General features: G+C 38.9%; 1 protein-coding gene across 1 annotated transcript; it reads left to right on the top strand.

Moving 5' to 3' along the window:
* The first annotated feature begins 10,043 nt into the window (after positions 1-10,043).
* LOC122241209 (calcium-binding mitochondrial carrier protein SCaMC-1-like) lies at positions 10,044-23,936 on the top strand. The gene is made up of 2 exons (XM_042996572.1): positions 10,044-10,318; positions 23,690-23,936. Exons 1-2 carry the CDS (start codon positions 10,139-10,141, stop codon positions 23,855-23,857), a joined length of 348 nt encoding a protein of 115 aa, XP_042852506.1. The 5' UTR covers positions 10,044-10,138; the 3' UTR covers positions 23,858-23,936.
* Positions 23,937-26,662: the final 2,726 nt, after the last annotated feature.

The raw sequence follows: 26,662 nt of genomic DNA, 5'->3' as shown, positions 1-26,662 counted from the left end.
GTCAGGACTGCTTTCACATGGCCAGGCTTGTGGCATCACTTTGGATGGGCTCAGACCAAGAAAATATTGGTGAGGCAGGTCTGTAGAGAGGTCTGTGGGGGGTAGAGCACAAGGTGCTAAGGTCTGCACTGGTCCACTGCAGAAAGTGACATGCAGCTGCCTGGGAAAAATCCCTGCTCAGGCATGGATGGAGGGGACAGATCACTGAAGCTCATGGGGGCAGGGCCCATTGTTATTTAGCAAGCTAGGTGGAGAGTGTTGGTGCTACACTGGTTCCTGCACATGTCCATGTATCTGTGCTGGGAGGCAGAGGAGGGGAGTGGTGCCTGTCAGCTTTTATTCTTGGAGAAGTCTCCCAAAGATCTCTGTCCCTCCAGCACATGCTCTGAGATTAGTAAGTAAGTCTTCTGATGTATCTCATGCTTTTTTCAAACTGCTGCTTCTATGCTGTATCTCAGAAGGGCTGTTTATTATGCTGTCTCTTTATGGGTGGGAACTCTACCCTCTTGGCTCTCCAAGAAATTTCCAGGTATTAAGCTGCACTGATTGTTAGGCCCCTCTGTTTTTCAGAGCCAGATTTTACAGGGTTTTTTCTTCCCTCTGCAGATACCCTGTACCTGGGATGCCTTTTGTGGGGTCTGGTCCTCTCCCTTTTCTGTGCCTGCCATGTCCCTCTCCCCCATGGGCAGTCCCACATGTTTGTTTGACTCCCAAACATGTCTCTGCCCTTCCTACCCTGTTCACTGTGGCTTCTTGTCTATATTTAGCTGTGGAAAGCCTGTTCTGCCAGTGTTTGGGTCATTTTCTGGGTTATTTATGTGGATGTGGTGTTATCTAGTTGTATCTGTGGCAATAGGTGAGCTTAGAATTCTCCAACTCTGCCATCTTTCCCGGAAGTTCTCTGCTTACTTGTTTTTAAAGAATGTCTAGATCTAGCATCTCAGAATTTAGCTTTCTGGATTCTCATCAGTGAGCACAAGGTGGCAGAGTCTTCCACTCAACACCTCCCCAAGGCCAGGTTGGGGAGTAATATTTGGGGAGGTGTGTTTGAAGGATATTTGTTTCAGTTACTCTTCCAGGTACTTTAATTTTTTAAAAATGTTTATTTATTTTAGAGAGAGAGAGAGAGACAGAGAATGAGTGGGGAGGGGCAGAGAGAGAAGGGGGAGACACAGAATCCAAGCAGGCTCCAGGCTCTGAGCTGTCAGTACAGAGCCCGATGCGGGGCTTGAACTCATGAATGTGAGATTATGACCTGATCACAAGCTTGACCAACTGAGCCACCCAGGCGCCTCATTCTTCCAGTTACTTTAATTTCTGTCCTTGGAATAAGCTGACACAATTACTGGAATTGTGTTATCTTAGCCATTCTCAAAATTGCCTTTGTTAAGTGTGTTTTAGCATTATGGCTTCCACTTTAACAAACTGCTGATGAGAATCAGCATCTCTTATTGCAATTACTTTAGGAATTTTTAAAGGACCTTATCTTTTCCTTTCATCACTCAGTGAGACATTTTTTGAACAACTCATTGCTACATAAAACTTTAGTTCCATGTCTCTCCCATGGAGCTGATGTGTTCTTTCCTGTCTGATAATGAGAATTGTGGAACAGGTTGTTTCCCCTTATCTGTGTTTTTATCATTCTCTGGTCTTGACTTTCCACTGTATCTTAAAATTGTGATAATGTCTTTGACAAAATGTGAATTCAGATAGAACTCAATTGGCAAGTGGCTCCCATCCTTCACCTGGCCACAATTTTTAACCAGGAACCAGTTAATGGTATTATCTCCTGCAGGGTAAAGTGTCAGAAAATGACTTTGTGATTATTTGGGGCCTTCTCAATTCAGTGTATGATGCACATTTTGTAATAATTGGTCTGTTTCTTACACATCTCATAAATGAAAACAAGTAAATTAAACACATGGTAATTGGAAGATTAATTGAAAAGGGTTGTTTCCTTTTACATTGCAATAATGTGGCTATGAATTTTATGTGATGGAATTTTAGGGATTGCATTTATAGAGAGGATTTTTATCTTCCTTTATTACTAAATCTCTAATTCTATTGGGTCTCAACAAAAAGTATATACTATTTATTAGTGAGCTACACACATTTTATATTGTGCACTGTACTGTTTTTATTATAAGATACCTCAAAGCTATTATAGAACAAGACAAGTTATATACACATTAATGTGAAAATAAAGTAAAATAAAAAGACTTATTTGAATGGGATTTGTCTATTCTGAATATAATATATTCAGTTTCCATATTATTTCCATAAAGGAGAACCATCTTATTTTTTCTCTTTTAAGATTTCTTTGAAAATACATGAAATAGTATTACTACATGTACTGAGTAGTACTCTGAAATTTATGGCTACCTAGAACCTCAAAAGATGACCTTATTTGGAAGTAGGGTCTTTACACATGTAATTAGTTAAGATGAGGTCATACTAGGGCCCATACTAGTTGGCCCTAAATCCAATAACTGGTATCTTTTTAAGAAAGCCAATAGGGGTTCCTGGGTGGCTCCATTGGATGAGTGTCTGACGCTTGATTTTGGTGCAGGTCACGATCCCAGGGTTGTGGGACCAGGCCTTGTGTAGGGGTCCATGCAGAGCGTGGGATCTGTTTAGGATACTCTGTCTCTGTTTCGGTCTCTGTTTCTCTTCCCCACTGCCCATGTCCCCTGCTTGCTCTCTCTCTCTAAAAATAAAATAAATCTTAAAAAAAAACCTGTAAAGATACAGAAAGACACATAGAAAGCCATGTAATGATGGAGGCAGAGATTGAAATGGTGCAGCTAGAAGCCAAGGATTGCTAGATACTACTAGAAACTGAGAAAGAGACAAGGAAAAGATTCCCTTTCAGAACCTCCAGAAGAAGCTGACCCTCTTTACATCTTGACTTCAGACTCTGTCTTGAATTGTGTAAATTCACAGTATTTTTAAATGATTTTAAAAAGTGATACTGAAAATAAGTATGTACAAATCATATGTAAATAAACATATCATTTGTACAATTACAGGATGTGTAAATGCTGTGAATTTCTGTTGTGTTAAGCCACCCAGATTTTGGTAATTTGTTAATTATTGAAAACATAAATTGAGCATCTAGTTGGTACTCCATAAATAATTGCCAGTTGATATCCTTCATAAGGGAAAATTAATTAAGACTATAATAACTGAACAAGAGAGGCACTTGTACAAAATTTTAAACAAAATATGATGCAGAAAAGCCTCTTTTTCTCTTTCTTTCTTTCAAAAACACTATAGTTTAATATAAAATGCCTACTACAATTGCATTTTGAAAAATTTGATCTCATTAATATTATATAATATGAATTATAGTCAAAGAAACAGACATAAATGAAGGGGATCAAATTTCATGCTTCAGAATGATGTTACCCACAGATAACATAAAGATTTTATCATTTACCTTCTGTTACCACCACAGGTGGCTCAGTTCACCCATTACATTGGGTTTCATTAATTTGACCACTCGTGGAAAGATATTGATAAGACAAACTATCTTTGCAACACTTATGAGAAAAAAAATGATGTGATATATTTCCTTGATTGATGAACTTTTTATTGTAGGACATAGAGAAAAAATGTAAAAAGGAATGATAAATAAAAGAGGAATGGTGAAAATTGTTTGTTTTTCTCACCCAAGTGTTTCCAGGTGATGAATGAATTTTATCCAGAATGGATTTATATACTTTGTATATTCACAGTTAAATATGTCACTGAGTCTGGGGGAAAATATTAATTGAATGAACTATAGAAAAATGCTTACAACATGGTTCATAAAGGCATTCTTAAGCTATCATTCTGATGTTCTATCACCCTCTACTGATCAGTGAGCCAAATTACATTCAGCTGTTTTCCTTGGCCAAAGAGGATTCTTGTTTGAAGACCAAAAAACGTATTTTTGTTTATTTGCTAAATCTACAAAATCTGATGATGAATTTTAAAAAATCATACTGAAAATAAGTATGTGCAAATGATATGTTTATGTTTCTCTCTACTATTAGTCAGCAAGCTCCTCAGTAAAAGTTAGACACTTACTTATATTTGTTTCTCTAGCAGCCAGCCTACTGCTTAGCACAGTAGGATAAATAAAATGTTGAGGCAATTTTTGCAATTATAGTAGTCTTTATTTTTCATTACTTTGTAAAGTTCTTTGTCTCATAAATATAGTTACTATGTGGATTTATGTAACAGTGAAACATATTTTGAATATATTGGTTTCATATAAAATGCTGAAGCTACTTTAACTTCTGTATGTTTTTAACAGTTTCAATCCCATGTTCATAGTCATCTTGATTGTGATTTAATCTGGGCATTTTTCTGGTTACATGTTATTCTGATTATCTCTACATTATTAATTGAGGATTTTTATTGTTTATATTTAGGATCAGCTGGGGGGTGAGAGATGCAGGAGACCAGATATAATTGTCGCTTATGGTCTGTGTTTATTTCTGTTTCATATAAACATGGTCCAGAGGCTGACATGATGGCTCTGTAGTCATTAGGATCCTGGTTCTTTCTGTCTTACTGCTCCATTATGCATGTGCTGCATGTGCTGAGTGGAATAAATGGATGCAGAGCCTTTGAGAGAGTAGACCAGAATAAAATCCATGTCACAGCACAGTGGAAGTTGGTGAATTGGTAGTTCTCACCAAAGGTGCTGATGTAACGGGCTTGGTCCATTACAACTATATGAGATTGGTGTGCCCAATTCTGGGTTACGTGATGCACAGTAAGTTTCACAAATTGACATTCTATAAATTCATGACCACAAATTGGTACTCATGGTGCTCAAAAATCTTACCCAGTTTCTTTTAGAGCATAGCCTTCTCACTCTCCACAGTAACTATGCTATACCTTCTACTATTTCTTCAAATTTCTGGCTTTCACATCCTCTTTTTTTGACTTTCTCTCCTTCATATTTAACATCCCATTTCCATTAGTTCTTCATTTATTATTGAAGAAATGGAAGCCATTGCATGGGCCCCCTTCATTTTTCCACCACTGTACTTACAAACTCTCAACAGACTCTGCATCTATTTTTTCACTGCATTGGAGAAAAGGCATCCATAGCTGTAGTCAGCCAGTGCAGTGAGATCCATTAGGAAATTCTTAGAGTGGTAAGCCTGAACTAGACTGGTGGCAGTGGAGGAGAAGAGAAGCAGACAGATGATGATATATTTTAGAGATAGAACTGAAAGAATGTTATGAAGGATTGGATAAGGGATATGAGGGAGAGGGAGAAGTGAAGTTGCAGAGAATGTGGAGAGTTGGATTTACTCAAGGTTATGGTTTTGCAAAATGAATAAGGCAAAGAAAGCAGGAGCAAATGTGTAAAGGAGTATGGAAGGTAGTGATTAAGATGATGGATTATGGAATCTAAGTGGAAGGAAAGAGAAAAATGAGGGCACAATGAAATAAGAACAGTGACAATGCAGAAACATTATTAGATTAAAGGTCATGGTAAGATCTCTGCTCACATTATTTGCCTGTTTCTTAGGCCAATTGTCTTTCTCTTATTGATTTAGGATTCCTAATATATTCTGAATACTATTTTATGGAAGCCGTAATGTTGGATTTTCTATCTGTGACTCTTTTTCACCTTTTAAATGATGTATCTTCATGCACAGATATTTTCAATGTTATCAAACTTGTATTCTATGGTTTATGCTTTCTAATGTCTTATTTTGGAATTCCTATGCACTGAGATCACAAAGGTATTCTCTTACATTTTATTCATAGTATTTTAAGGTTTCACATTTTACTTTTCGGTCTTTACTTCACTTGGAATTTATCTTTATGCATGGTATGAGGTGCGATCTACTCAGTATTTAACTCTCTCCAATCTGGTTTCTGTTCCACCAATTCACCAAAATTCCTATGCATTTCTTGCCAAATCCAAAGGACCCTTTTCGGCCCTAGGTTTTAATTTGACTCAGCATTTGACACTTTTAGTAGCACTGGGCTCTCTTTTTCTAAAAATAGCCTCTTCTCATGCTTTCTTTAATAATACATTTTCCTGTTTCCTCCTACTTCTGTGAAGGCTCTTTCTCAGTCTCCTTTTTTTTTTTTTTTAATGTTTACTTTTATTTTTGAGAAAGAGAGAGAGCATGTGAGTAGGGGAGGGGCAGAGGCAGGGACAGAGGATCCAAAATGGGCTCTGAGCCACCCAGATGCCCTTCTCAGTTCTCCTTTAATAAAAATGACATTAACAATAATTACCATTTATGAAATGCTTTCTATGTGCCAGGGCTTGTGTTAAGTGTTTTTTCTACTTAATGCTCACAACAGAATGTTGAGACAGAATTGGTACTGATGAGGAAGCTGAGGTTCAGAGAAAATATGTAATGTGCCCAAGATTATTTGGTTGCAGGCAGTTTGCATTTGATGGCTCTGTTGCCTGCATCTGAGATGTACATTGTAGGGTTTTTCAGAACTTGGTCTAGGGCCCTCTTCCTACTCTATACTTTTTAAGTGATATTCTTCTCTCCTACAGTGTTAAAAGCTATCTGTATGCCAATAAGTTACAAATTTATATTTCCATCTTGGACCTCTTTCCTGAGATACATGCAATTTTGCCACTTGTATGACTCACTGGCATCTTAAACTTAATACATCTAAATTTGAACTCTTGATCTTAATCCCAATTGATCTCCTGCACCTCAGAGATTGACATCTTCATCTACATGGTGTCTCATTCTAGAAACCTAAAAGTTATTTTTGATACTGCCTTAGTCCCTTCATGATGCTCTAACAGAATATCATAGACTGGGTGGCTTATAAACCACAGAAATTTATTTTTCTCAGTTCTAAAGGCTGGAAGTCCATGAAAAAGGCACCAACAGATTCAGTGTCTGGTGAGGGTCTGCTTCCTCGTTCATAGATGCCTTCTTGCTGTGCCCTCACATGGTGGAAGGGGCAAGAGAACTCTTTGGGGTGTCTTTTATCAGGGCTCTTAATCTCAGTCGGGAGGCATTCCCTTCATGACCTAATCACCTCCCCAAAGCTTCACCTTCTAATACCTTCACCTTGGGGGTTAGGATTTCAACATAGGTAATTTTGGGAGGACAAAAACATTTAGTCTATAGCAGGTATCATTTTCTTCCTCATATCTTTCATCTAATCCTTCATAAAATTCTTTCAATTCTATCTCTAAAATATATCATGATCTGTCTGATTCTCTTCCCCTCCACTGCCACCACTCTAGTTCAAGCTGACTACTCTGAGAATCTCCTAACCGGTCTCACTGCACTGGCTCCTGCCTTTTCCCCCCATTCTCCACACAATAGCTAGCAGGATCTTTACACTGTGCATTAAGCCATGCTATTCTGCTAAAAATGCATAAATGCCTCCTGGTGTAGGCTGTAATATTTTTCACCAAAGGAGGTGAAGGAGGAATTGAAGTCAGGAGAGCATGTCACTTGTTTTGGCCAATAAAATATAAAAAGAAATGAAATATGTCACCTACAGGCAGAGTTTTTAAGATCCACAGCCTGCTTTTCCATGCTCTTTTTTTCCCTTTGCCATGGCTACCAATGATGTTCCAGGAAGTGGCTGCCTCAGTCCCAGGGTAGGGACAATGACATCCCAGGAGCAGAACCTATTGCTGACCTATAATGGGTATATGTACAAATGAGATATTCACCCTGTAGGTCACCGAGATTCTGGAGTTGTTTGTTATCACAGCATAACCTGGTTTGTCCTGGCTGATATAACTCTATATTGTTCTTGGGATAAAAGCCAGGATCTTCAATTGAGCCTGTGTTTTTAATCTCACTTTGGGCCATTCTTTCTGTTGTTCATTATTGTCCAGTGACAGTGACCTTCTTTTAGTTCTTTGAACTTTCCAAGTTCTTTTCTTCTCAGGAATGTTAAAGGTACAAAAAATGCTATTTTCCTTACTCTTCACAGGCCAACCCCTACTTATCTTTCAAGCCTTAGCTTAAATATCACCTAAACTTCAGGAAGCCTTCCTTCATTACCCAATATATTATGGCCCCTGTTACATCTTCCTAGAATAATTACAAACTGAGGTGAGCGTAATGAAGGAAAATTGGATTCATCTCAGTTTGTAATTATTTTGTGAGTTATGATTTTCTATGAGCTATGCTTTCAGCTGTGACAGAATACCCAGAAGAAAGTGGCTTAAATAACAGAGGTTGAATTTGTTGCCTGTCCAAACAGGTCCAGTGGAAACTGGTTTCCAGAGTTGGTTCACTGGCTCAGTGATGCAGTCAAGAACTTGGGCCCTTTCCATCCTTCTGCTCTGCCATCCTTAGGTTTTGACTTTCACCTTGTCTTGTTGACCCAACATCAGTAGAGATTATAAGGAAACAATCAGCAGTATCCGTTCACACAGAGAGGACTTATAAGCATGGATCCAAAATAATACTAATGAGTTAAAGTCTCCTTAAATTTCAGCTCATACTAAAATTCAGATATGTCCATAAAATGAACTTTGCCTAACCTGGTTTTGCTGGTCTTTATCCTGAGTCCCACCTGCTGCATAATAATAATAATAATAATAAAATTAAGCAAATATCTAATTTGTTTTAATGCTTAGTTTGTCTGGTAACTGATTAAACCCTTTTATATAGCATTTACTTTCTTTTAGATAAAATGTGTTTGTTCACTAATTTTCTCCCTAGGAGAGAATCTGGATGTCTGAAATCATAATGTGGTTTACTTGTGACTTCTGTGACATTGGGGCTAAGGGTCAAACTTCCTGTGCAGCTCCTTAGAGCATGCTGGTTGGTATTAGCTGGCCCTTCATCTATGTATTCAGTGCTGGTCTCTATTGCTCCACTGCTGTGGCTGGTCTGTTCTCTTGACTTGAGCAGTGCTTCTGATGGCTCTCATTGGCAGGTGCTGATTGCAGACTCCTGAATTTCTTTCTTTTTTTCTTTTTAAGGTTTATGTATTTTGAGAGAGAGAGTAAGTGGGGGAGAGTTAGAGAGAGGGGAAAAGAGAGAGAATCTCAAGTAGGCTCTGCACTGTTAACACAGAGCCCAATGTGGGGCTCTAAACTCATGCATGAACTGTGAGATCATGACCTGAGCCCAAATCAAGAGTCAGATGTTTAGCCAACTGAGACACCTGGGCACCCCCAGCCTCCTGAATTTCTTATCAAATTGACCACTGACCAGGTGATCACTCCCATTACACAAGAGCAATGGGCTCCAAATTTGTTTATCCACCCATGATTTGTGTACATTTATTTAAAAATTACATATGTGCAGTTGTCAGTTCATGCTAAATATTAGAAAGCCTATTTTCCTCTTTAACTTTTATAAATATAAAAAGAAGTCTTAACATTTACTCCCTTGGTTACTAAGATTTGGATTTCAACTAGCCTATGGGAATGACAGATGAAGTCTTGGTCTAATAAAAGGGAGAGAGAATTGGCCCAGGATGGCCCCATGGAGGCTGATCTATGTCAACCTTGGCTCTGAGCACAAAACTGAAAAACAAACAAACAAACAAACAAAAAACCAAAAACACCACCAACAAAAAAACCTCCTCTGAAAACTCATAACCATGGGACTACCCTCACTCAGTTTGGAGTTTGAATTGAGAATATGCTGTCTGGGGGGACACCTGGGTGGCTCAGTACGTTAAGCAACCCACTTCAGTTCAGGTTATGATCTCATGGTTCCTGGGTTAGAGACCCACATTGGGCCCCCTGCTGTCAGCGCAGAGCCCCCTTTCCATTCTCTCTCTCTCTCTCTCTCTCTCTCTCTCTCTCTGCCCCTCCCCTGCTCGGGCTCTCTCTTGGTCTCTCTCAAAAACAAATAAAACATAAAACAAAAATACTGTCTGGGAATCCCTGGCCAAACATTAATCTAGGGGGGGAAAGGGGGGGCGGTCCTAAGCTGCTTTCTCCCAGCCAAGACTGGCAAAATCAAATCCAGAACCAGGGCTGTTGCCGGACAGGCGGGAACCGTCCTGGCGCACTTGCTCCAAACCCAGAGACTTGGGAGCCCACGCGTTCCAGGGTCCGTTGCTGCGCGCTGCCTCTGAGGCTCCCTGACGCCGGTACCGGCGGCCGCTCAGCCTGAGGGTGGGGCTTTCCCACTTTTCAGGGTACCCTTAGCGCTGTGTCAGCATGCTGCGCCGAGTACGGGGCTTCCTGTTGCCCACCGTGGCTGGCCAGGAGAAGGAACCCGACCGCCTTTTTGAAGAGCTCTTCCACAAACTGAACCATCACGGGGACGGGATGGTGGACATCACAGAACTGCAAAAAGAACTGGAAGCTATGGGCATCCCTGTGGGCCAGGACGAGGAGGTGGGCCGTGATGCGTTCAGGCCACATATTGTACAGGGCTGCAGGTCCTCTGGAGCCATTAGGAGGTGTCGGTGGGGCTGGGACTGGGGGTGGCGACGGAGAAGACCCCCTCACCCCTTCCCGAACTCCTCTCTGGGCTCAGAAATTCTTTCCGTGTGAGCTGCTTCGCCTGAAACTGCCCAGCTGTTGGAACACTTGTCACAAGTTTGTCCTAATAATGACCTGCCATGGTAAAACATATTGAAGACTTTGCCATCTTGCCTAAGTGGGGGCCAAGCCATCAAAACTCTTAAAAGGCCTGCTTGCATCATCGCAACGTTAACCAAAAACCCTCATTGAGCCAAATGCCGATGGCGTGTGTTCAAATTTGGTTAGCTTTTGGGAACTCCAAGGATCTGCCTTGATGGTCTGTGATGGCTCATCCTACAAGGGCACCCCATAGGTTGGGCTATGCAGCCTGCAGGGCAGTTTGCTCCAGAATGCCCCTGCCTCAGGGCTGCATCATGCCCTTCTGGGACATTCCTGGGTGTGCACTGGCTCCTCTGCAGGCTGTAGCTGGAGATGTTCTGATACTAACACATGAATTACAACCATGTATTTTCAGTTTACTCTAGCACTACCAAAGAATCTATACCGAAGAATCTACAACAATATACCATTCACTAGAGTGTGGACTTATCATTAAGCTTAACAAATGACAGTATCCATACTGACTGCTGTGTTTTCAAAGAAGCCTCACTTCCACAGCTGTACATTTAACCAGTTGACCAACTAGAGTTAAAAAAAAAAAGCTGCTTTAATTTAAGCTTCTCTAAGACACAATGAGGCCCAGCAGCAGCATAAGAATATATGTGCACATGCATTTGAAAAGGGGAAGGGGACACCAGGTTTTGTAGAAATCTTTTTCTTGTGAGGAGGCTTAATTAAATTCAGTAAGAGGAAATGACAATATTTAATAAGTTTCCATCTGGTAGGCTTGAATTGAATAATGGATGTGAGGTCACACAACATGGAGTCCAGAAAAACATACAATCAGGACGGTAACATTTATTCTTAAGTCCATAATCCTCGGGGTTTATAAAATGCATGCCAGAGAAATGAGGGGATAACTACATACCATTGATTATGCTATGTCACATTTTGTCATAGAAATTGATGATTTGTTCCCTGGGGCTTACGCAACCACAGATGATGGTTTTGATTATATATAATATACCTATTGTATTGATTTCACTGCGTTCTCTGTGTCCAAGGCTTTTTGCTGCATTCACTTTGCATTATCCAGAAAAGAAACTCATGACATTATGCTTTTCTTCTAATACAGACCCAGAATCTTAATATTCTATTTCCCTTCTCAATGAAGATCTGGGTCCTCTGTTTTGTCAGACTGACCAGTGTCAGCTCTATCTTCATTCAATTTATCCCAGTGGTTCTCAACTAGAAGTGATTTTGCCCCTCAAGGACATCTGGCAATTTTTACTTTTCTGATGGTCATGACAGTGGGGGATGTGTGTGTGTGTGTGTGTGATACTAGCATCTAGTGAATGAAGTCCAGGGATGTTGCTAAATATCCTATAATGCACAGGACAACAAAAGATGATCTGGTCCCGAATATCAATAGTGTTGAGTTTGAGAAACCCTGACTTACCCCAACCACAGCCCCTGTCATTCCTTGCTCCCATCTTCCAGTAGCTGTACATGCCTTGTATGTCAATGAGTAAATAGAAGTTCCTTCGGGTTTCTGGCTCTCCTGTAAAATTACCTCAGCTGTAAAATGAGGATAATAATAGTACCTAGCTCATAGGGTTGTTATGATGATTAATGAGCAAACAAATGAAAAATGCTTAAACTTCTTTCCTGAGCTTAAAGCTGCTAGTAAGCCTCTATAAATCAGATACACAGACTATAATCTTACCTTTATTTACATTCCTGATCACTTCATTTCCATAGTCCCAAGGAATGAGGTATTTCTTCTTTTCAAAGTTGGTTCTTCCAGTACATTGTCGACTTCATGTCCTCTCCATCTCCTTTCAGATAGGAAAAGTACAGCTTCTGTAATTCCTTTTCTTTGTCCCGTATTTTCAAACTCTTCCTCTCTAATAACAATGATCCTCCCATGGCCCTGCCCCCCCCACCCAGACATTGTCCTATCATTCTCCTCTGTGTGTAGTCTGGGTCTTTGACAAAGCTATGTCTATGCTTTCTGCCTTCTCTTGTCTGTGGTGGTTTCTGCTTTCATTCTTTCCCTCTGTGAAAGGTCACTAAGGACTTCTGCATTATGCACCCATGGGATCTTTCTAGTTATTTGTTTGGCCTTTCTTCAGCATGGAACACTGGTGATGGCTCCTATATTTCCTCCTTTGGCACTATGTCTCAGCTCTCAGGCTGTTGCTTTTCAGATCCCTTTATAGACTCTTTTGACTCAACCCTCAAATGTGGGTGAGCTTCAAGATTACTTTTCAAGGCTCCAACTATCATCCTAGTGTGGGTGACTCAGAAATGGATAGCTATCCCCAGCTTCTGAGTCTCTCCATTTCCCTCTCTGATCATAGCTTTGGTTAAGTGTTCCACCACCAAATCATTCTATATTCCTTTTTCTTTATCCCAACATGCAGTTAATCACAGCGTCCTATGTAATTCCTTAGTATATCTTATAACAAGTTCTTTTCTTCTCCATACCTATTGTTCCTGGTAAGCCCAGGCTCCCACCATCTCTCACCTAAGTTGCTATAACCAGTTTTATAATCAGTCTTCTTGCCCTTTCCTCTCACCATTTCTTCCTCCACATTGCCACCCTGTGACCCTTCTAAAAGGTACATCTGATTGTTTTGGGGCTTACAATGTCAGTGGGAAAGTCCAAGCCTCTTAGCATGGTATGTAAGACGATTTCTTCCTTCCCTCCCTCCCTCCTTCCCTCCCTCCCTCCCTCCCTCCCTCCCTTCCTTCCTTCCTTTTTTTAAAAGTAGGTTCCATATCCAGTATGGGGCTTGAACTAATGACCCTGAGATTGAGAGTTGCATGGTCTACCGACTGAGCCAGCCAAGCACCCCTATAAGATGATTTCTTGGTACGTGTTGAGGTTCATGGGGCAGTTCTCCAGTTTTCCACCTTGCAGTTATTCAAAGATCTGGATTCCTTTTTTCTTGTGGCATATATATATATATATATATGCACACACACACACACATATACACACATATATATACATATATACACACAGACTATAATCTTACATATATATATATATATATATATGTATATATATATATATATATATGAGGATTTTGTTAGCTAGGCCTAGAAGTGGTACACATTACTTTCACTCTTATTGTATTGGTGAAATCTTGCTCATATGACCATGTTTAACTTCAAGGGAGACTAAGAAATGTAATCTAGATGTGTGCCCAAATCGGCAAGAAAGAATTCTGGTGGAATTCTAGTGGTCTCTGCTACATCCCTCGGACTTTTGTATCTTTGTTCACCTTTTGCTAGACATTTTTAAAATATTCAAGTGGAGTCACTCCTATGAAGATTTCTCTCATATCTTTATTCCCCACTGAACCTTGAACATTCTTTTTCTTTTGATATATTTTATGATGTAATTAGTATTTCTGTTCTTTAATAAAACATTTATTGTAATAAGAATTTTAGGGGGCACCTGGGTGACTCAGTCGGTTAAGCGACTGACTTTGGCTCAGGTCATGATCTCGCAGTTTGTGAGTTCGAGCTCCGCATCAGGCTCTGAGCAGTCAGCACAGATCTGAAGCCTACTTCAGATTCTGTGTCTCCCCCTCTCTCTACCCCTCCCCTTCTCATGCTCTGTCTCTCTGTCTCTCAATAATAAATAAATGTTAAAGAAAAAAATTAAAAAAAAAAAGAATTTTAGTGGTGCCTGGGTGGCTCAGTAGGTTAAGTGTATGACTTCAGCTCAGGTCATGATCTTGTGGTTTGTGGGTTCAAGCCCTGCATCAGGATCTATGCTGACAGCTCAGATTCTGTGTCTCCCCATCTCTCTGCCCCTCCCCTATTCACATTCTGTATCTTTCTCTCTCAAAAATAAACATAAAAAAGAATTTTATAAAATATGTAGACATATTTCCTAAGAGTTTTAGTTTTTTTTTAAAAAAAATGTTTATTCATTTTTGAGAGAGAGAAAGCATGATTGGGAGAAGGACAGAGAGAGAAGGGGGGAGAGAGGTTCCAAAGCAGGCTCTGCTCTGACAGTAGTGAGCCCCATGTGGGGCTCGAACTCACAAACTGTGAAATCATCACCTGAGCTAAAGTTGGATGCTCAGTTGACTGAGTCACTCAGGTGCCCCGACATAAAATTAATTTTATTTTTATTTTTATTTTTTAACTTTATTTTTTTAAATTTACATCCAAATTAGTTAGTATATAGCGAAGCAATGATTTCAGTAGGTTCCTTAATGCCCCTTACCCGTTTAGCCCATCCCCCCCCCACACCCCCTCCAGCAACCCTCAGTTTGTTCTCCATATTTATGAGTCTCTTTTGTCCCCCTCCCTGTTTTTATATTATTTTTGTTTCCCTTCCTTTATGTTCATCTGTTTTGTCTCTTAAAGTCCTCATATGAGTGAAGTCATATGATTTTTGTCTTTCTCTGACTCACTAGTTTCTCTTAGCATAATACCCTCTGGTTTCATCCACGCAGTTGCAAATGGCAAGATTTCCTTCTTTTTGATTGCCGAGCAATATTCCATTGTATATACATACCACAGCTTCTTTATCCATTCGTCCATTGATGGACATTGGGGCTTTTTCCATACTTTGGTTATTGTTGATAGTGCTGCTATAAACATGGGGGTGCATGTGTCCCTTTGAAACAGCACACCTGTATTCCTTGGGTAAATGCCTAGTAGTGCAATGGCTGGGTCATAGGGTAGTTCTATTTTTAGTTTTTTGCGAAGCCTCCATACTGTTTTCCAGAGTGGCTGCACCAGCTTGCATTCCCACCAACAATGCAAAAGAGATCCTCTCTGCATCCTCCCCAACATCTGTTGTTGCCTGAGTTGTTAATGTTTGCCATTCTGACAGGTGTAAGGTGGTATATCCATGTGGTTTTGATTTGTATTTCCCTGATAATGAGTGATGTTAAGCATTTTTTCACGTGTTGGTTGGCCATCTGGATGTCTTCTTTGGAAAAGTGTGTATTCATGTCTTTTGCCCATTTCTTCACTGGATTATTTGTTTTTTTGGGTGTTGAGTTTGATAAGTTCTTTGTAGATTTTGGATACTAACCCTTTATCTGATATGTCATTTGGAAATATCTTCTCCCATTCTGTCAGTTGCCTTTTAGTTTTGCTGATTGTTTCCTTCACTGTACAGAAGGTTTTTATTTTGATGAGGTCCCAGTAGTTTGTTTTTGCTTTTGTTTCCCTTGCCTCCAGAAATGTGTTGAGTAAGAAATTGCTGCAGGCAAGGTCAAAGAGGTTTTTGCCTGCTTTCTCCTTCGGGATTTTGATGACTTCCTGTCTTACATTGAGGTCTTTCATCCATTTTGAGTTTATTTTTGTGTATGGTGTAAGAAAGTGGTCCAGGTTCATTCTTCCGCATGTCGCTGTCCAGTTTTCCCAGCCCCATTTGGTGAAGAGACTGTCTTTATTCCATTGGATATTCTTTCCTGCTTTGTCAAAGATTAGTTGCCCATACATTTGTGGGTCCATTTCTGGGTTCTCTATCCTATTCCATTGATCTGAGTGTCTGTTCTTGTGCCAGTACCATACTGTCTTGATGATTATAGCTTTGTAGTATAGCTTGAAGTCTGTAGTTTTTTTTTTTTAATATACAACATTGTATTAGTTACAAGTGTATAATATAGTGCTTTGACAATTCTATAATTACCCAGTGCTCATCAAGATAACTCTTAATTCCCTTCAGCTATTTCACCCATTCCCCACCCACCTCCCCTTCGTTCTCTATAATTAAGAGTCTGTTTTTTTAATTTGTCTCCTTTTTTTGTTTGTTTCCTAAATTTTACATATGAGTGAAATCCTATAGTACTTGTCTTTCTCCAACTGACTTATTTCACTTAGCATAATACTCCCTGGATCCATCCATGTTGTTGCAAATGGGAAGATTTCATTCTTTTTTATGGCCAAGTAATATTTAGATAGATAGATAGATAGATAGATAGATAGATAGATAGATTAGTATACCACTTCTTCTTTATTCATCTATCGATGGAAACTTGGGTTGCTTCTATAATTGGGCTATTGACCCTTGAACATTTTCTATCATAGTGGCTTTGGTGTCTTCCCTGTTAGCCTATAAACTTTGTGAGGGCAGAGGCTATTTTATTAACTGCTAAATGAATATTTAGCAACATTCTGTGAGGATTCAAAGATAATTTTTTTTTCAGGAAGACAGTTTAGTGATTTATTACTTACATTTAACACCCAGTGCTCATCCTATCCAGTGTCCTTCTTAATGCTCCTCACCCCTTCAGCCCTTTGAAACTCCACCCAACACCCTGCCAGCAACCCTCAGTTTGTTCTCTGTATTTAAGAGTCTCTTATGATTTATCTCCCTCTCTGTTTTTATATTATTTTTGCTTCCCTTCCCTTATATTCAACTGTTTTGTATCTTAAATTCCATATATGAGTGAAATCATATGATATTTGTCTTTCTCTGACTTAGTTCACATAGCATAATGCACTCTAGTTCTATGCATGTTGTTGCAAAGGGCAAGATTTCATTCCTTTTTATTGCCGAGTAATATTCCATTGAGTGTGTGTGTGTGTGTGTGTGTGTGTGTGTGTGTGTGTATCACCACATCATCTTTATCCATTCATCGTCGATGGACATTTGGACATTTGGGCTCTTTCCATACTTTGGCTATTATTAATAGTGCTGCTATAAACATTGGGGTGCATGTGCCCCTTTGAATCAGCATTTTTATATACTTTGGATAAATACCTAGTAGTGCAATTGCTGAGCCATAGGGTAATTCTATTTTTAATTTTTTGAGGATACTCCATCCTGTTTTCCAGAGTGGCTGCACCAGTTTGCATTTCCACCAGCAGTGCAAAAGGGTTCCCCTTTCTACACATCCTTGCCAACATCTGTTGTTGCCTGAGTTGTTAATTTCAGCCATTTTGACAGGTGTGAGTTGGCATCTCATTGTGGTTTTGACTTGTATTTTCTGATGATGAGTGATGTTAAGCATTTTTTCATGTGTCGGTTAGCCATCTGGATATCTTCTTTGGAAAAGTGTCTATTCATGTCTTTTGCCCATTTCTTCACTGGATTATTTGTTTTTTGGGTGTTGAGTTTGATAAGTTCTTTATAGATTTTGGATACTAACCCTTTATCAGATATGTCTTTCACAAATGTCTTCTCCCATTCTGTTGGTTGCCTTTTAGTTTTGCTGATTGTTTCTTTCACTGTGCAGAAGGTTTTTATTTTGATGAGGTCCCAGTAGTTCATTTTTGCTTTTGTTTCCCTTGCCTCCGCAGATGTGTTGTGTAAGAAGTTGCTGCAGCCAACGTGAAAGAGGTTTTTGCCTGTTTTGTCCTCTAGGACTTTGATGGCTTCCTGTCTTATGTTTAGGTCTTTCATCCATTTTGAGGTTGCTTTTGTGTATGGTATAATAAAGTGGTCCAGGTTCATTTTTCTGCATGTCGCTATCCAGTTTTCCAACACCATTTGCTGAAGAGACTGTCTTTATTCCATTGGATATTCTTTCCAGCTTTGTCAAAGATTAGTTGCCCATATGTTTGTGGGTCCATTTATGAGTTTTCTATTCTGTTCCATTGATCTGAGTGTCTGTTTTGATGCCAGTACCATACTGTCTTGATGATTACAGCTTTGTAATACAGCTTGAAGTTTGGGATTATGATGTCTCCAGCCTCAGTTTTCTTTTTCAGGATTGCTTTGGTTATTTGGGGGTCTTTTTTGGTTCCATACAAATTTTAGGATTGTTTGTTCTAGCTCTGTGAAGAATGGTTGTGTTATTTTGATAGGGACTGCATTGAATATGTAGATTGCTTCGGGAAGTATCGACATTTTAACAATATTTGTTCTTCCAATCCATTAGCATGGACTGTTTTTCCACTATTTTGTGTCTTCTTCAGTTTCTTTCGTAGGCTCTCTACAGCTTTTAATGTATAGACTTTTCACCTCTTTGTATAGGTTTATTCCTAGGTATTTTATGGTTTTTTGTGCAATTGTGAATGCGATCGATTCCTTGATTTCTCTTTCTGCTGCTTCATTATCAGTGTATAGAAATGCAACCGATTTCTGCACATTGATTTTATATCCTGCAACTTTGCTGTATTCATCTATCAGTTCTAGCAGTTTTTTTGTTGGAGTCTTTTGGGTTTTCCATATAGAGTATCATGTCATCTGCGAAGAGTGAAAGTTTGACTTCTCCTTGCCAATTTGGATGCCTTTTATTTCTTTGTGTTGTCTGATTGCTGAGACTAGGACTTCCAACACTATGCTGAATAACAGTGGTGAGAGTGGACATCCTTGTTGTGTTCCTGACCTTAGAGGGAAAGCTCTCAGTTTTTCCCCATTGAGGATGATATTAGCATTGGGTCTTTCGTATATGGCTTTTATGATCTTGAGGTATGATCCTTCTATCCCTACTTTCTTGAGTGTATTTTATCAAGAATGGATGCTGTATTTTGTCAAAAGCTTTTTCAGCATCTATTGGGAGGATCATGCGGGCCTTGTCCTTTCTTCTATTGATGTGAGGTATCACACTGATTGACTTGCAGATATTGAACCAGCCCTGTATCCCAGGAATATATCTCACTTGATTGTGATGAATGATTCTTTTAATGTATTTTTTGATCAGGTTGGCTAGTGTGTTATTGAGAATTTTTGCATCCATGTTCATCAGGGAAATGGGTGTGTAGTTCTTTTAAGTGGGGTGTTTGTCTGGTTTTGTAATCAAGGTGATGGTGGCCTCATAGGATGAGTTTGGAAGTTTTCTTTCCCTTTGTATTTTTTGAAACAGCTTCAAAATAATAGGTGTTAAGTCTTCTTTAAATGTTTGGTAGAATTCCCCTGGAAAGCCAACTGGCCCTGGACTCTTGTTTGTTGGAAGATTTTTGATTACTGAGTCAATTTCTTTACTAGTTACAGGTTTGTTCATATTTTCTATTTTGTCCTGTTTCAGTTTTGGTAGTTTATATGTTTCTAGGGATTTGTCCATTTCTTCCAGATTGCCCAATTTGTTGGCATATAATTGCTCATAGCATTCTCTTATTACTGTTTGTATTTCTGCAGTGTTGATTGTGATCTCTCTTCTTTAAATTTTTTGATTTTATTTATTTGGGTCCTTTCCTTTTTCTTTTTGATCAATCTGGCTAGGAGTTTATAATTCTTTCATAGAACCAGCTCCTGATTTCATTGATCTGTTCTACTGTTTTAATAGATTTTGAAATCATTGGTTTCTGCTCTAATTTTTATTATTTCCCTTCTGCTTGTCTTGGGCTTTATTTGCTGTTTTTTTCCAGCTCTTTGAAGTGTATGGTTAGGTTGTGTATTTGAGACTTTTATTCCTTCTTTAGGAAGGCCTAGATTGCTGTATACTTCCCTCCTATGACTGCCTTTGCTGCATCACAGAAGTTTTTGGGTTGCTATGATTTTATTTTCATTGGTTTCCATGTACTTTGAAATTTCCTCTTTAATTTTTTTATTAACCCATTCATTCTTTAGTAGGATGTTCTTTAATCTCCAAGTATTCATGGTCTTTCCACATTTTTTCTTATGGTTGATTTTGAGTGTCATAGCGTGTCCCAAAAATATGAATTTTTTTTGTATTTGTTGATGGCTGATTTGTGACCCAGTATGTGATCTATTCTGAAGAATGTTCCATGTGCACTTGAGAAGAATGTGTATTCTGCTGCTTTAGGATGAAATGTTCTGAATATATCTGTTAAGTCCATTTGGTCCAGTGTGTCCTTCAAAGCCATTGTTTACTTGTTGCTTTTCTGCTTATACGATCTGTCCATTGCTGTAAGTGGGGGTGTTGAAGTTCTCTACTATTATGGTATTATTAGCAATGAGATTCTTTATGTGTGTGATTAGTTGATTTATATATTTGGGTTCTTCCATGTTGGTGGCATTAATATTTATAATTGTTAGATCTTCTTGTTGGATAGACCCCTTAATGATGATATAATGCCCTTATTCATCTCTTGTTACAGTCTTTAGTCTAAAATATAGTCTGTCTGATATAAGTATGGGTACACAGCTTTCTTTTGATGACCATTACCATGATAGATTGTTCTCCATCCCATTACTTTCAATCTACAGGTGTCTTTAGATCTAACATGAATCTCTTGTAAGTAGCATATAGATGGGTCTTGTTTTCCTATCCATTCTGATATCCTATGTCTTTTGATTGGAGCATTTAGTCCATTGACATTTAGAGTGAGTACTGAAAGATGAATTTAGTGCCATCGTGTTGCCTGTAGATTGGTGTGTCTGATGGTGCTCTCTGGTCCTTCCCAGTCTTTGTTGCTTTTGGTCTTTTTTGTTTTGTTTTGACTTTTCTCCACTCAAAGAGTTCCCCTTAAAATTTCTTCCAGGGCTGGTTTAGTGGTCACGAATTTCTTTAATTTTTCTTTGTCTGGGAAATTCTTTATCTCTTCTTTTATTTTGAATCACACCCTTGCTGGATAAAGAATTCTTGGCTGCATATTCTTCTGATTCAGCACTGAATGATTGAATATATCCTGCTACTCCTTTCTGGCCTGCTAAGTTTCTGTGGATAGGTCTGCCGCAAATCTGTTTTGTCTTCCCCTACAGGTTAAGGACTTTTTTCCCCTTTTCTGCTTTCATAATTCTTTCCTTGTCTGTTTATTTTGTGAAGGTGTCTATGATATGCCTTGGTGATAGTCGGTTTTTGTTTAATCTAATGGGAGTTCTCTGTGCTTCTTGGATTTTAGTATGTGTTCTTCCCCAGATTAGAAACATTTTCCACTATAATTTGCTCACATAAACCTTCTGCCTCTTTTTCTCTCTTCCTTCTCTGGGACTCCTATGATTCAGATGTTATTGCTTTTTAATAAGTCACTGAGTTCTCTAAGTATTGTATCATGCTTTTTTGCCTTTGTTCCCCCCCCCTTTTTTTTTCCAGCTTCATTATTCTCCATAATCTTGTCTTCCAAATTGCTGATTCATTGCTCTTCTTCATCCATCCTTGCTGTCACGGCATTCATTTGAGATTGCATCTCAGTTATAGCATTTTTAATTTTGTCCTCACTAGATATTATTTCTCTTATCTCCACAGAAAGGGATTCTATGCTTTTCAACCTCAGTTAGTATTCTTATTATCATGGTTCTAAACTATAGTTCAGACATCTTATATCTGTGTTGATTAAGTCCATGGTTGTCATTACTTCCTTTTCTTTCTTTTGGGGTGAATTCCTTCATTTTGCATTTTGGAGGAAGAAAAAAATTGATAAAGTAAAAAATTAAAAATTAAAAACAAGATGAAAGATCAAATAAAGGAAGCTAGATCCTAGGTGTGTTTTGGTCTGCTTGTTGAAAGAAGCTTGATAGAATAGAGAAAAAAGGGAAAGAAAAAAAAGAAGGTAAAAAAAACTTTTTAATTAAAAAAATTATATAATAGAAAAGAATAAAATGAAATAGAGTAAAAAAAGTGTAAAAAATAAAAAAGTAAAAAAAATAAAATTTTCTTCTTCTGTATCAAAGAATGAGGAAGAAAAGAAAAAAAGAAAACAATTTAAGCAAAAACAGAAGCAAATAAAATGAATAAATAAATGAACAAGTGAACAGAATGAAACCTGAATGAAGTTACATCCAGTTTCCCCTAGAACTGAAACTATGAAGCCTTCTATAGTCCATATACTAAGCAGGTGGAGTGACTTGTGTTGGTTTTCTATGGGATGTGTTTGGAGGGTGCAGTTGGGTGGGACTTGGAGTAATGGCTCTGTTCTTCACTAGGTGGCACTGTTTAGTTTACTGGGGTGGACCAATAAGGAGGGGTCTGTGTGCCACATGGGGAGAAGTGGTTCCCCTGCTTGGAGTGCAGGTGTGTGCATATGCACACATGGTTGTGGTGAGAATGGCTTTACCTAGCTCCCTAGTCTGTGACACAGGAATTTTGTACTCACACTGACCTGTCATCAAGCACTCCCCCTTTGTCTTCGTTCTCCATCTACTCCTCACCTCTACTCTGTCTATGTCCAGGCTGTTTGCCTACCAGGCAGCACCTCCCTCCAGAGTCTTATCTGAGATGGGGTTGGGTTTCAAAACCCCACATTTTATAGACCCTTGTGGCTAGGACCCGTGCCAACTTTCTGGGGAAGGGTTTCATTGAGCAATGGCTGGTGCTGGCTTCCCCCAGAAGTGGGATTGTGCAGTGGCAGAGGTTCATAGATTATAGCAAACGACAACACACAGCCAGTGCCAGATTTCACTGCACTCTAGTGTCTTTGTCTCAATACCAGCAAATGTGGCTGCTCTCCAGGGTCTGCTGGGACCTTTGCCTGTGGGGAGGCTGTATGGCCTCCACTAAATGCACTCCAAGCAGGGGAACTGCTTCTCCCTGTGTGGCATATGGACCCCTTAGACACTGCTGCCTGCTCCTGGAGATTTGTCCTACCTCCTCACCAGACCACCACCAGGCACTGAGCTCTGAAACCTCAGGCTCTGTATTCCACTGTTTATAGAATCCTGGTGGTATTGAAACCCTCTTCTTTCTTCCTATCAGTGGTTTTGGGGAACAGATTTCTTGTTCAATCCCCTGTGAGTGTTTTCACTCTTTCTTTCTTTCCAGCTACTTTTGGGAGAGTGGTTTTCTTGCACTCTCATGGTGCACTGCACTCTCCCCCTTTCCCTTTCTTTGTCCTCTCTCTGCAAAAACAGCTCCCTACCCTCTGTGGCTTTTCTCTCCCCCACTTCACCTCTCTGCACCACATACCTGACAAGTTTTGTGGCTCAAGTTATGCATATTGTTGTGTTAATCCTCAGATCAATTTCCTAGGTGTTCAAAATGGTTCTGTGCTGATCTGGTTGCATTTTAGGGATGAGACAAGCTCAGGGTCTCCATGCTGCTCTTGGAAACATCTTGGAAACTCCCAGAAGCTATATGTGATTCATTTCTTTTTCTTAAGCATTTACTGAGTAAATGAATACATATAGGACTGTTGAGTAGAAGAGTAAACTAGTCAGTTGCTAAACCACTTTAAATTTCCAATACCAAACGATTCTATGTTTTCAGTGTTAGAAATTTTATTCTAAAACTTATGTACCAATAATCTATGGTAGAATTCTAATTTACCTAAGATAAATGTACAAATGTTTAAGCACTACAATTTGTAATGTAACTTGTCTGAATCCATGTCTCTAATAACATTTCTTTTCTCTTACAGATATTAAAATCTGTTGATATTAACACATGCAATCTGCTGAACCTTGGCACATTTATGCAGTACCTTAAAGATAATGAGAAGACAATGAAGATGAACTTTAAGAGTTTGGATGCAAATAATGATGGTTTGTTCTTATACAGTGAGCAAACATGTGTAGCCAAGAATTAACTACAGTTTAGTAAAGGTTTATTCCTTGATATTTGGATTCTGTGAAAGGTTATTAAAAACTCATTTATTTAATTCATCATTTGTTTGACTGTTATTACTTCTAAGGAATATTTTTAAATGATATAATTTTTATTTGCATACTATCTTTCAAAAATAACAACCACCGGGGCGCCTGGGTGGCTCAGTCGGTTGGGCGGCCGACTTCGGCTCAGGTCATGATCTTGCGGTCCATGAGTTCTAGCCCCACGTCGGGCTCTGTGCTGACAGCTCAGAGCCTGGAGCCTGCTTCATATTCTGTGTCTCCCTCTCTCTGACCCTCCCCTGTTCATGCTCTGTCTCTCCCTGTCTCAAAAATAAATAAACGTTAAAAAAAAAAAAATAACAACCACCAACAAAAAAGCCTACACTTTGAACAATATGCTTTTTACCCTTTGAACAATATAAATATCTAAGAGATATTTATAACATTTTGATAATTTTTACACAAAGGTCAATGTATCAATGGTAGTTAAGCTGAATCTGGAAAGATGAGCAAAAATTAGCTTAGTGAAGAGTGGGGAAGTGTTCCAGTCAGAGGAAATGGCTTCCTGGGAGACTGGTCACACCAGGAGAGCAGGTCATGTCCTAGCAACTGGAGGAAGACCAGCGAGGCTGAAGCTGAAAGCAAGGGGAAATGTCAGAGAAAAGGCTGAGAGGCAGGCCTGGTCAGGATCATGGAGGTGTTTGAGACCTGTGAAGTTTTCTGGACTTGATCCCCAGGGGGAATGAAGTGGGAAGGCACTTAAGAGTTTTTAGTAGGAGGAGTAGCACCACCATATTTGTGTGGAGCATGGATTGGCATCTGAGCTAAGATGAGATTGTGGTGATGAGAATAAATAATTTGGCAGATGTTTAGTCATAGAACAGATCATATTTGCTGACTGAAATTGCAGGATGAAGGTAAGGAAAGAGGCAAGAACAATTGGTTTGAGCAACATTGGAGGCTGTTAATATTATTATTGGTATAGGAAATATCATATGGACTCTCCAGTCTCTTCTTTTTAGCTTGGCAGGTAAAAGAAATAATTGGAATATTAATGTCTTAATGAAATGTTGCAACAATGTAGTGAATATTGCTTAACTCTTTGCCTTTGTATCTTGTCATGTCTTCCAATTAATCTTTCTTTATTTTCTTTGTTCCTTTAAAGGAGTGATTGATACTTCGGAAATCATCAATACTCTCAACTTAATCAGTATACGTATTTTGGAAAAAGAGGCAGTGAAGATTCTTGAAAGGTCAGCCCTTACATGTGTGCATAGATTTTAAAATTATTTTTTATTTGCTTTAAAACCCTTTTCATTACAAAAGTGACAACTATGGAAACTTAGGGAAGCATGAGTAAGAGGGAGAGAGTATAGTACTCTGAGTCCTGGTATTCTTTAATGTTAAGAGGCCAGGGGTTGAGGGGAAACCAGTAAAGGGGGGGAGAAAAGGAGAAACTAGAGAAAAAGGACAAGAACCAGGAGAACTCTGTTTTGGAAGCCAAATGGAGAAAATGTTTTAAGGAGGAGGCACTGTCTTTGTCAAATGATGCTGATAGGCTAAATAAGATGAGGACAGAGACCAGACTACTGATTTTACACTGCTGAAGCCATTGGTGGGGTAATGGTGGTGAGAGCCTGATGGGAGTGGGTTCAAGAGAGAATAAGAAGAAATTGGAGACAGAAGATAGACAATTCTTTAAGGAGGGTTACTGCAAAGGCAAAGAGAGATAAAGGTGATAGTGGGGGAAAATAAAGTCAACATATTTTTTTTTAAGATGCGAATGCATGAGGCGCACCTGGGTGGCTCAGCTTGTTAGTGTCCAACTCTTTATTTTGGCTTATGCTGTGATCCCAGGTTGTGGGGAACCCCTGCATCGGGTTCCATGCTGAGCATGGAGCCTGCTTAGGATTCTCTCTCCTTCTCTCTCTCTCTCTCTCTCTCTCTCTCTCTCTCTCTCCCTCTGCCCCTCTCCCCTGCTTGAACTCTCTCTCTAAAATAAAATAAAATAAAATAAAATAAAATAAAATAAAATAAAATAATGAGAATGCTTGAACACTCATGTTTTGGGGAGAAATAGGGGATTACAATGGCCTGAGTGTAAGTGTCTGTAATTGATTTGGTGGCTTGAGGAGATGTATGAAGTTTAGCAGTAGAGGAAGATGAAAAAGGGAGCAAACTGAGACAAGAAGTTTAGCAATATATTTCACTATATTTCTTCAAATTCTCAATTTCATTCAAGGATTTGAGAAATTCTCTGATGGGAACTCTTTAAAATTCTTAAAATTGTCCCAAATATATTAATGGTATTAATGGAAGTTATATTTCCATGGGTATTTGGGTTTCTTATTTTATATATATATATATATAAAATGTATATAATGTATATAATGTAATATAATATATATGTATATATATGTATAATTTGGATTTCTTATTTTATATATAATATATAAATTATATATATTACATATATGTTATATATATGTATATATAACATATATATATATATTTTTTTAAGAGTCATATTCTAAGAAGGTAATTTGCAGCCATCATTCTGCTGCTAGAGAAGTTACAAGATGAGGTTACCAGACGGAAAGAAGGGGACATGTTTAAGAAATGTGAGAAGATTGGGATGCAGGAACACTGGCTTACAGTTCTGTAGTTCTTTACAGTTTATAAGGCCATAGTATATATAATTCCACTTAATACTCTAATAGCTCTATATTGTAGGACTTATTCCCATAGAAACTGAAGTTTAGAGATGTAAGATGCACTCTCTA

This window comes from Panthera tigris, chromosome C1 (genome assembly GCF_018350195.1).
Source record: "Panthera tigris isolate Pti1 chromosome C1, P.tigris_Pti1_mat1.1, whole genome shotgun sequence".
Classification (NCBI taxonomy): Eukaryota; Metazoa; Chordata; class Mammalia; order Carnivora; family Felidae; genus Panthera; species Panthera tigris.
Note: the sequence above shows the minus strand (reverse complement) of the source record. Positions and strands in the feature narration are given on the sequence as shown.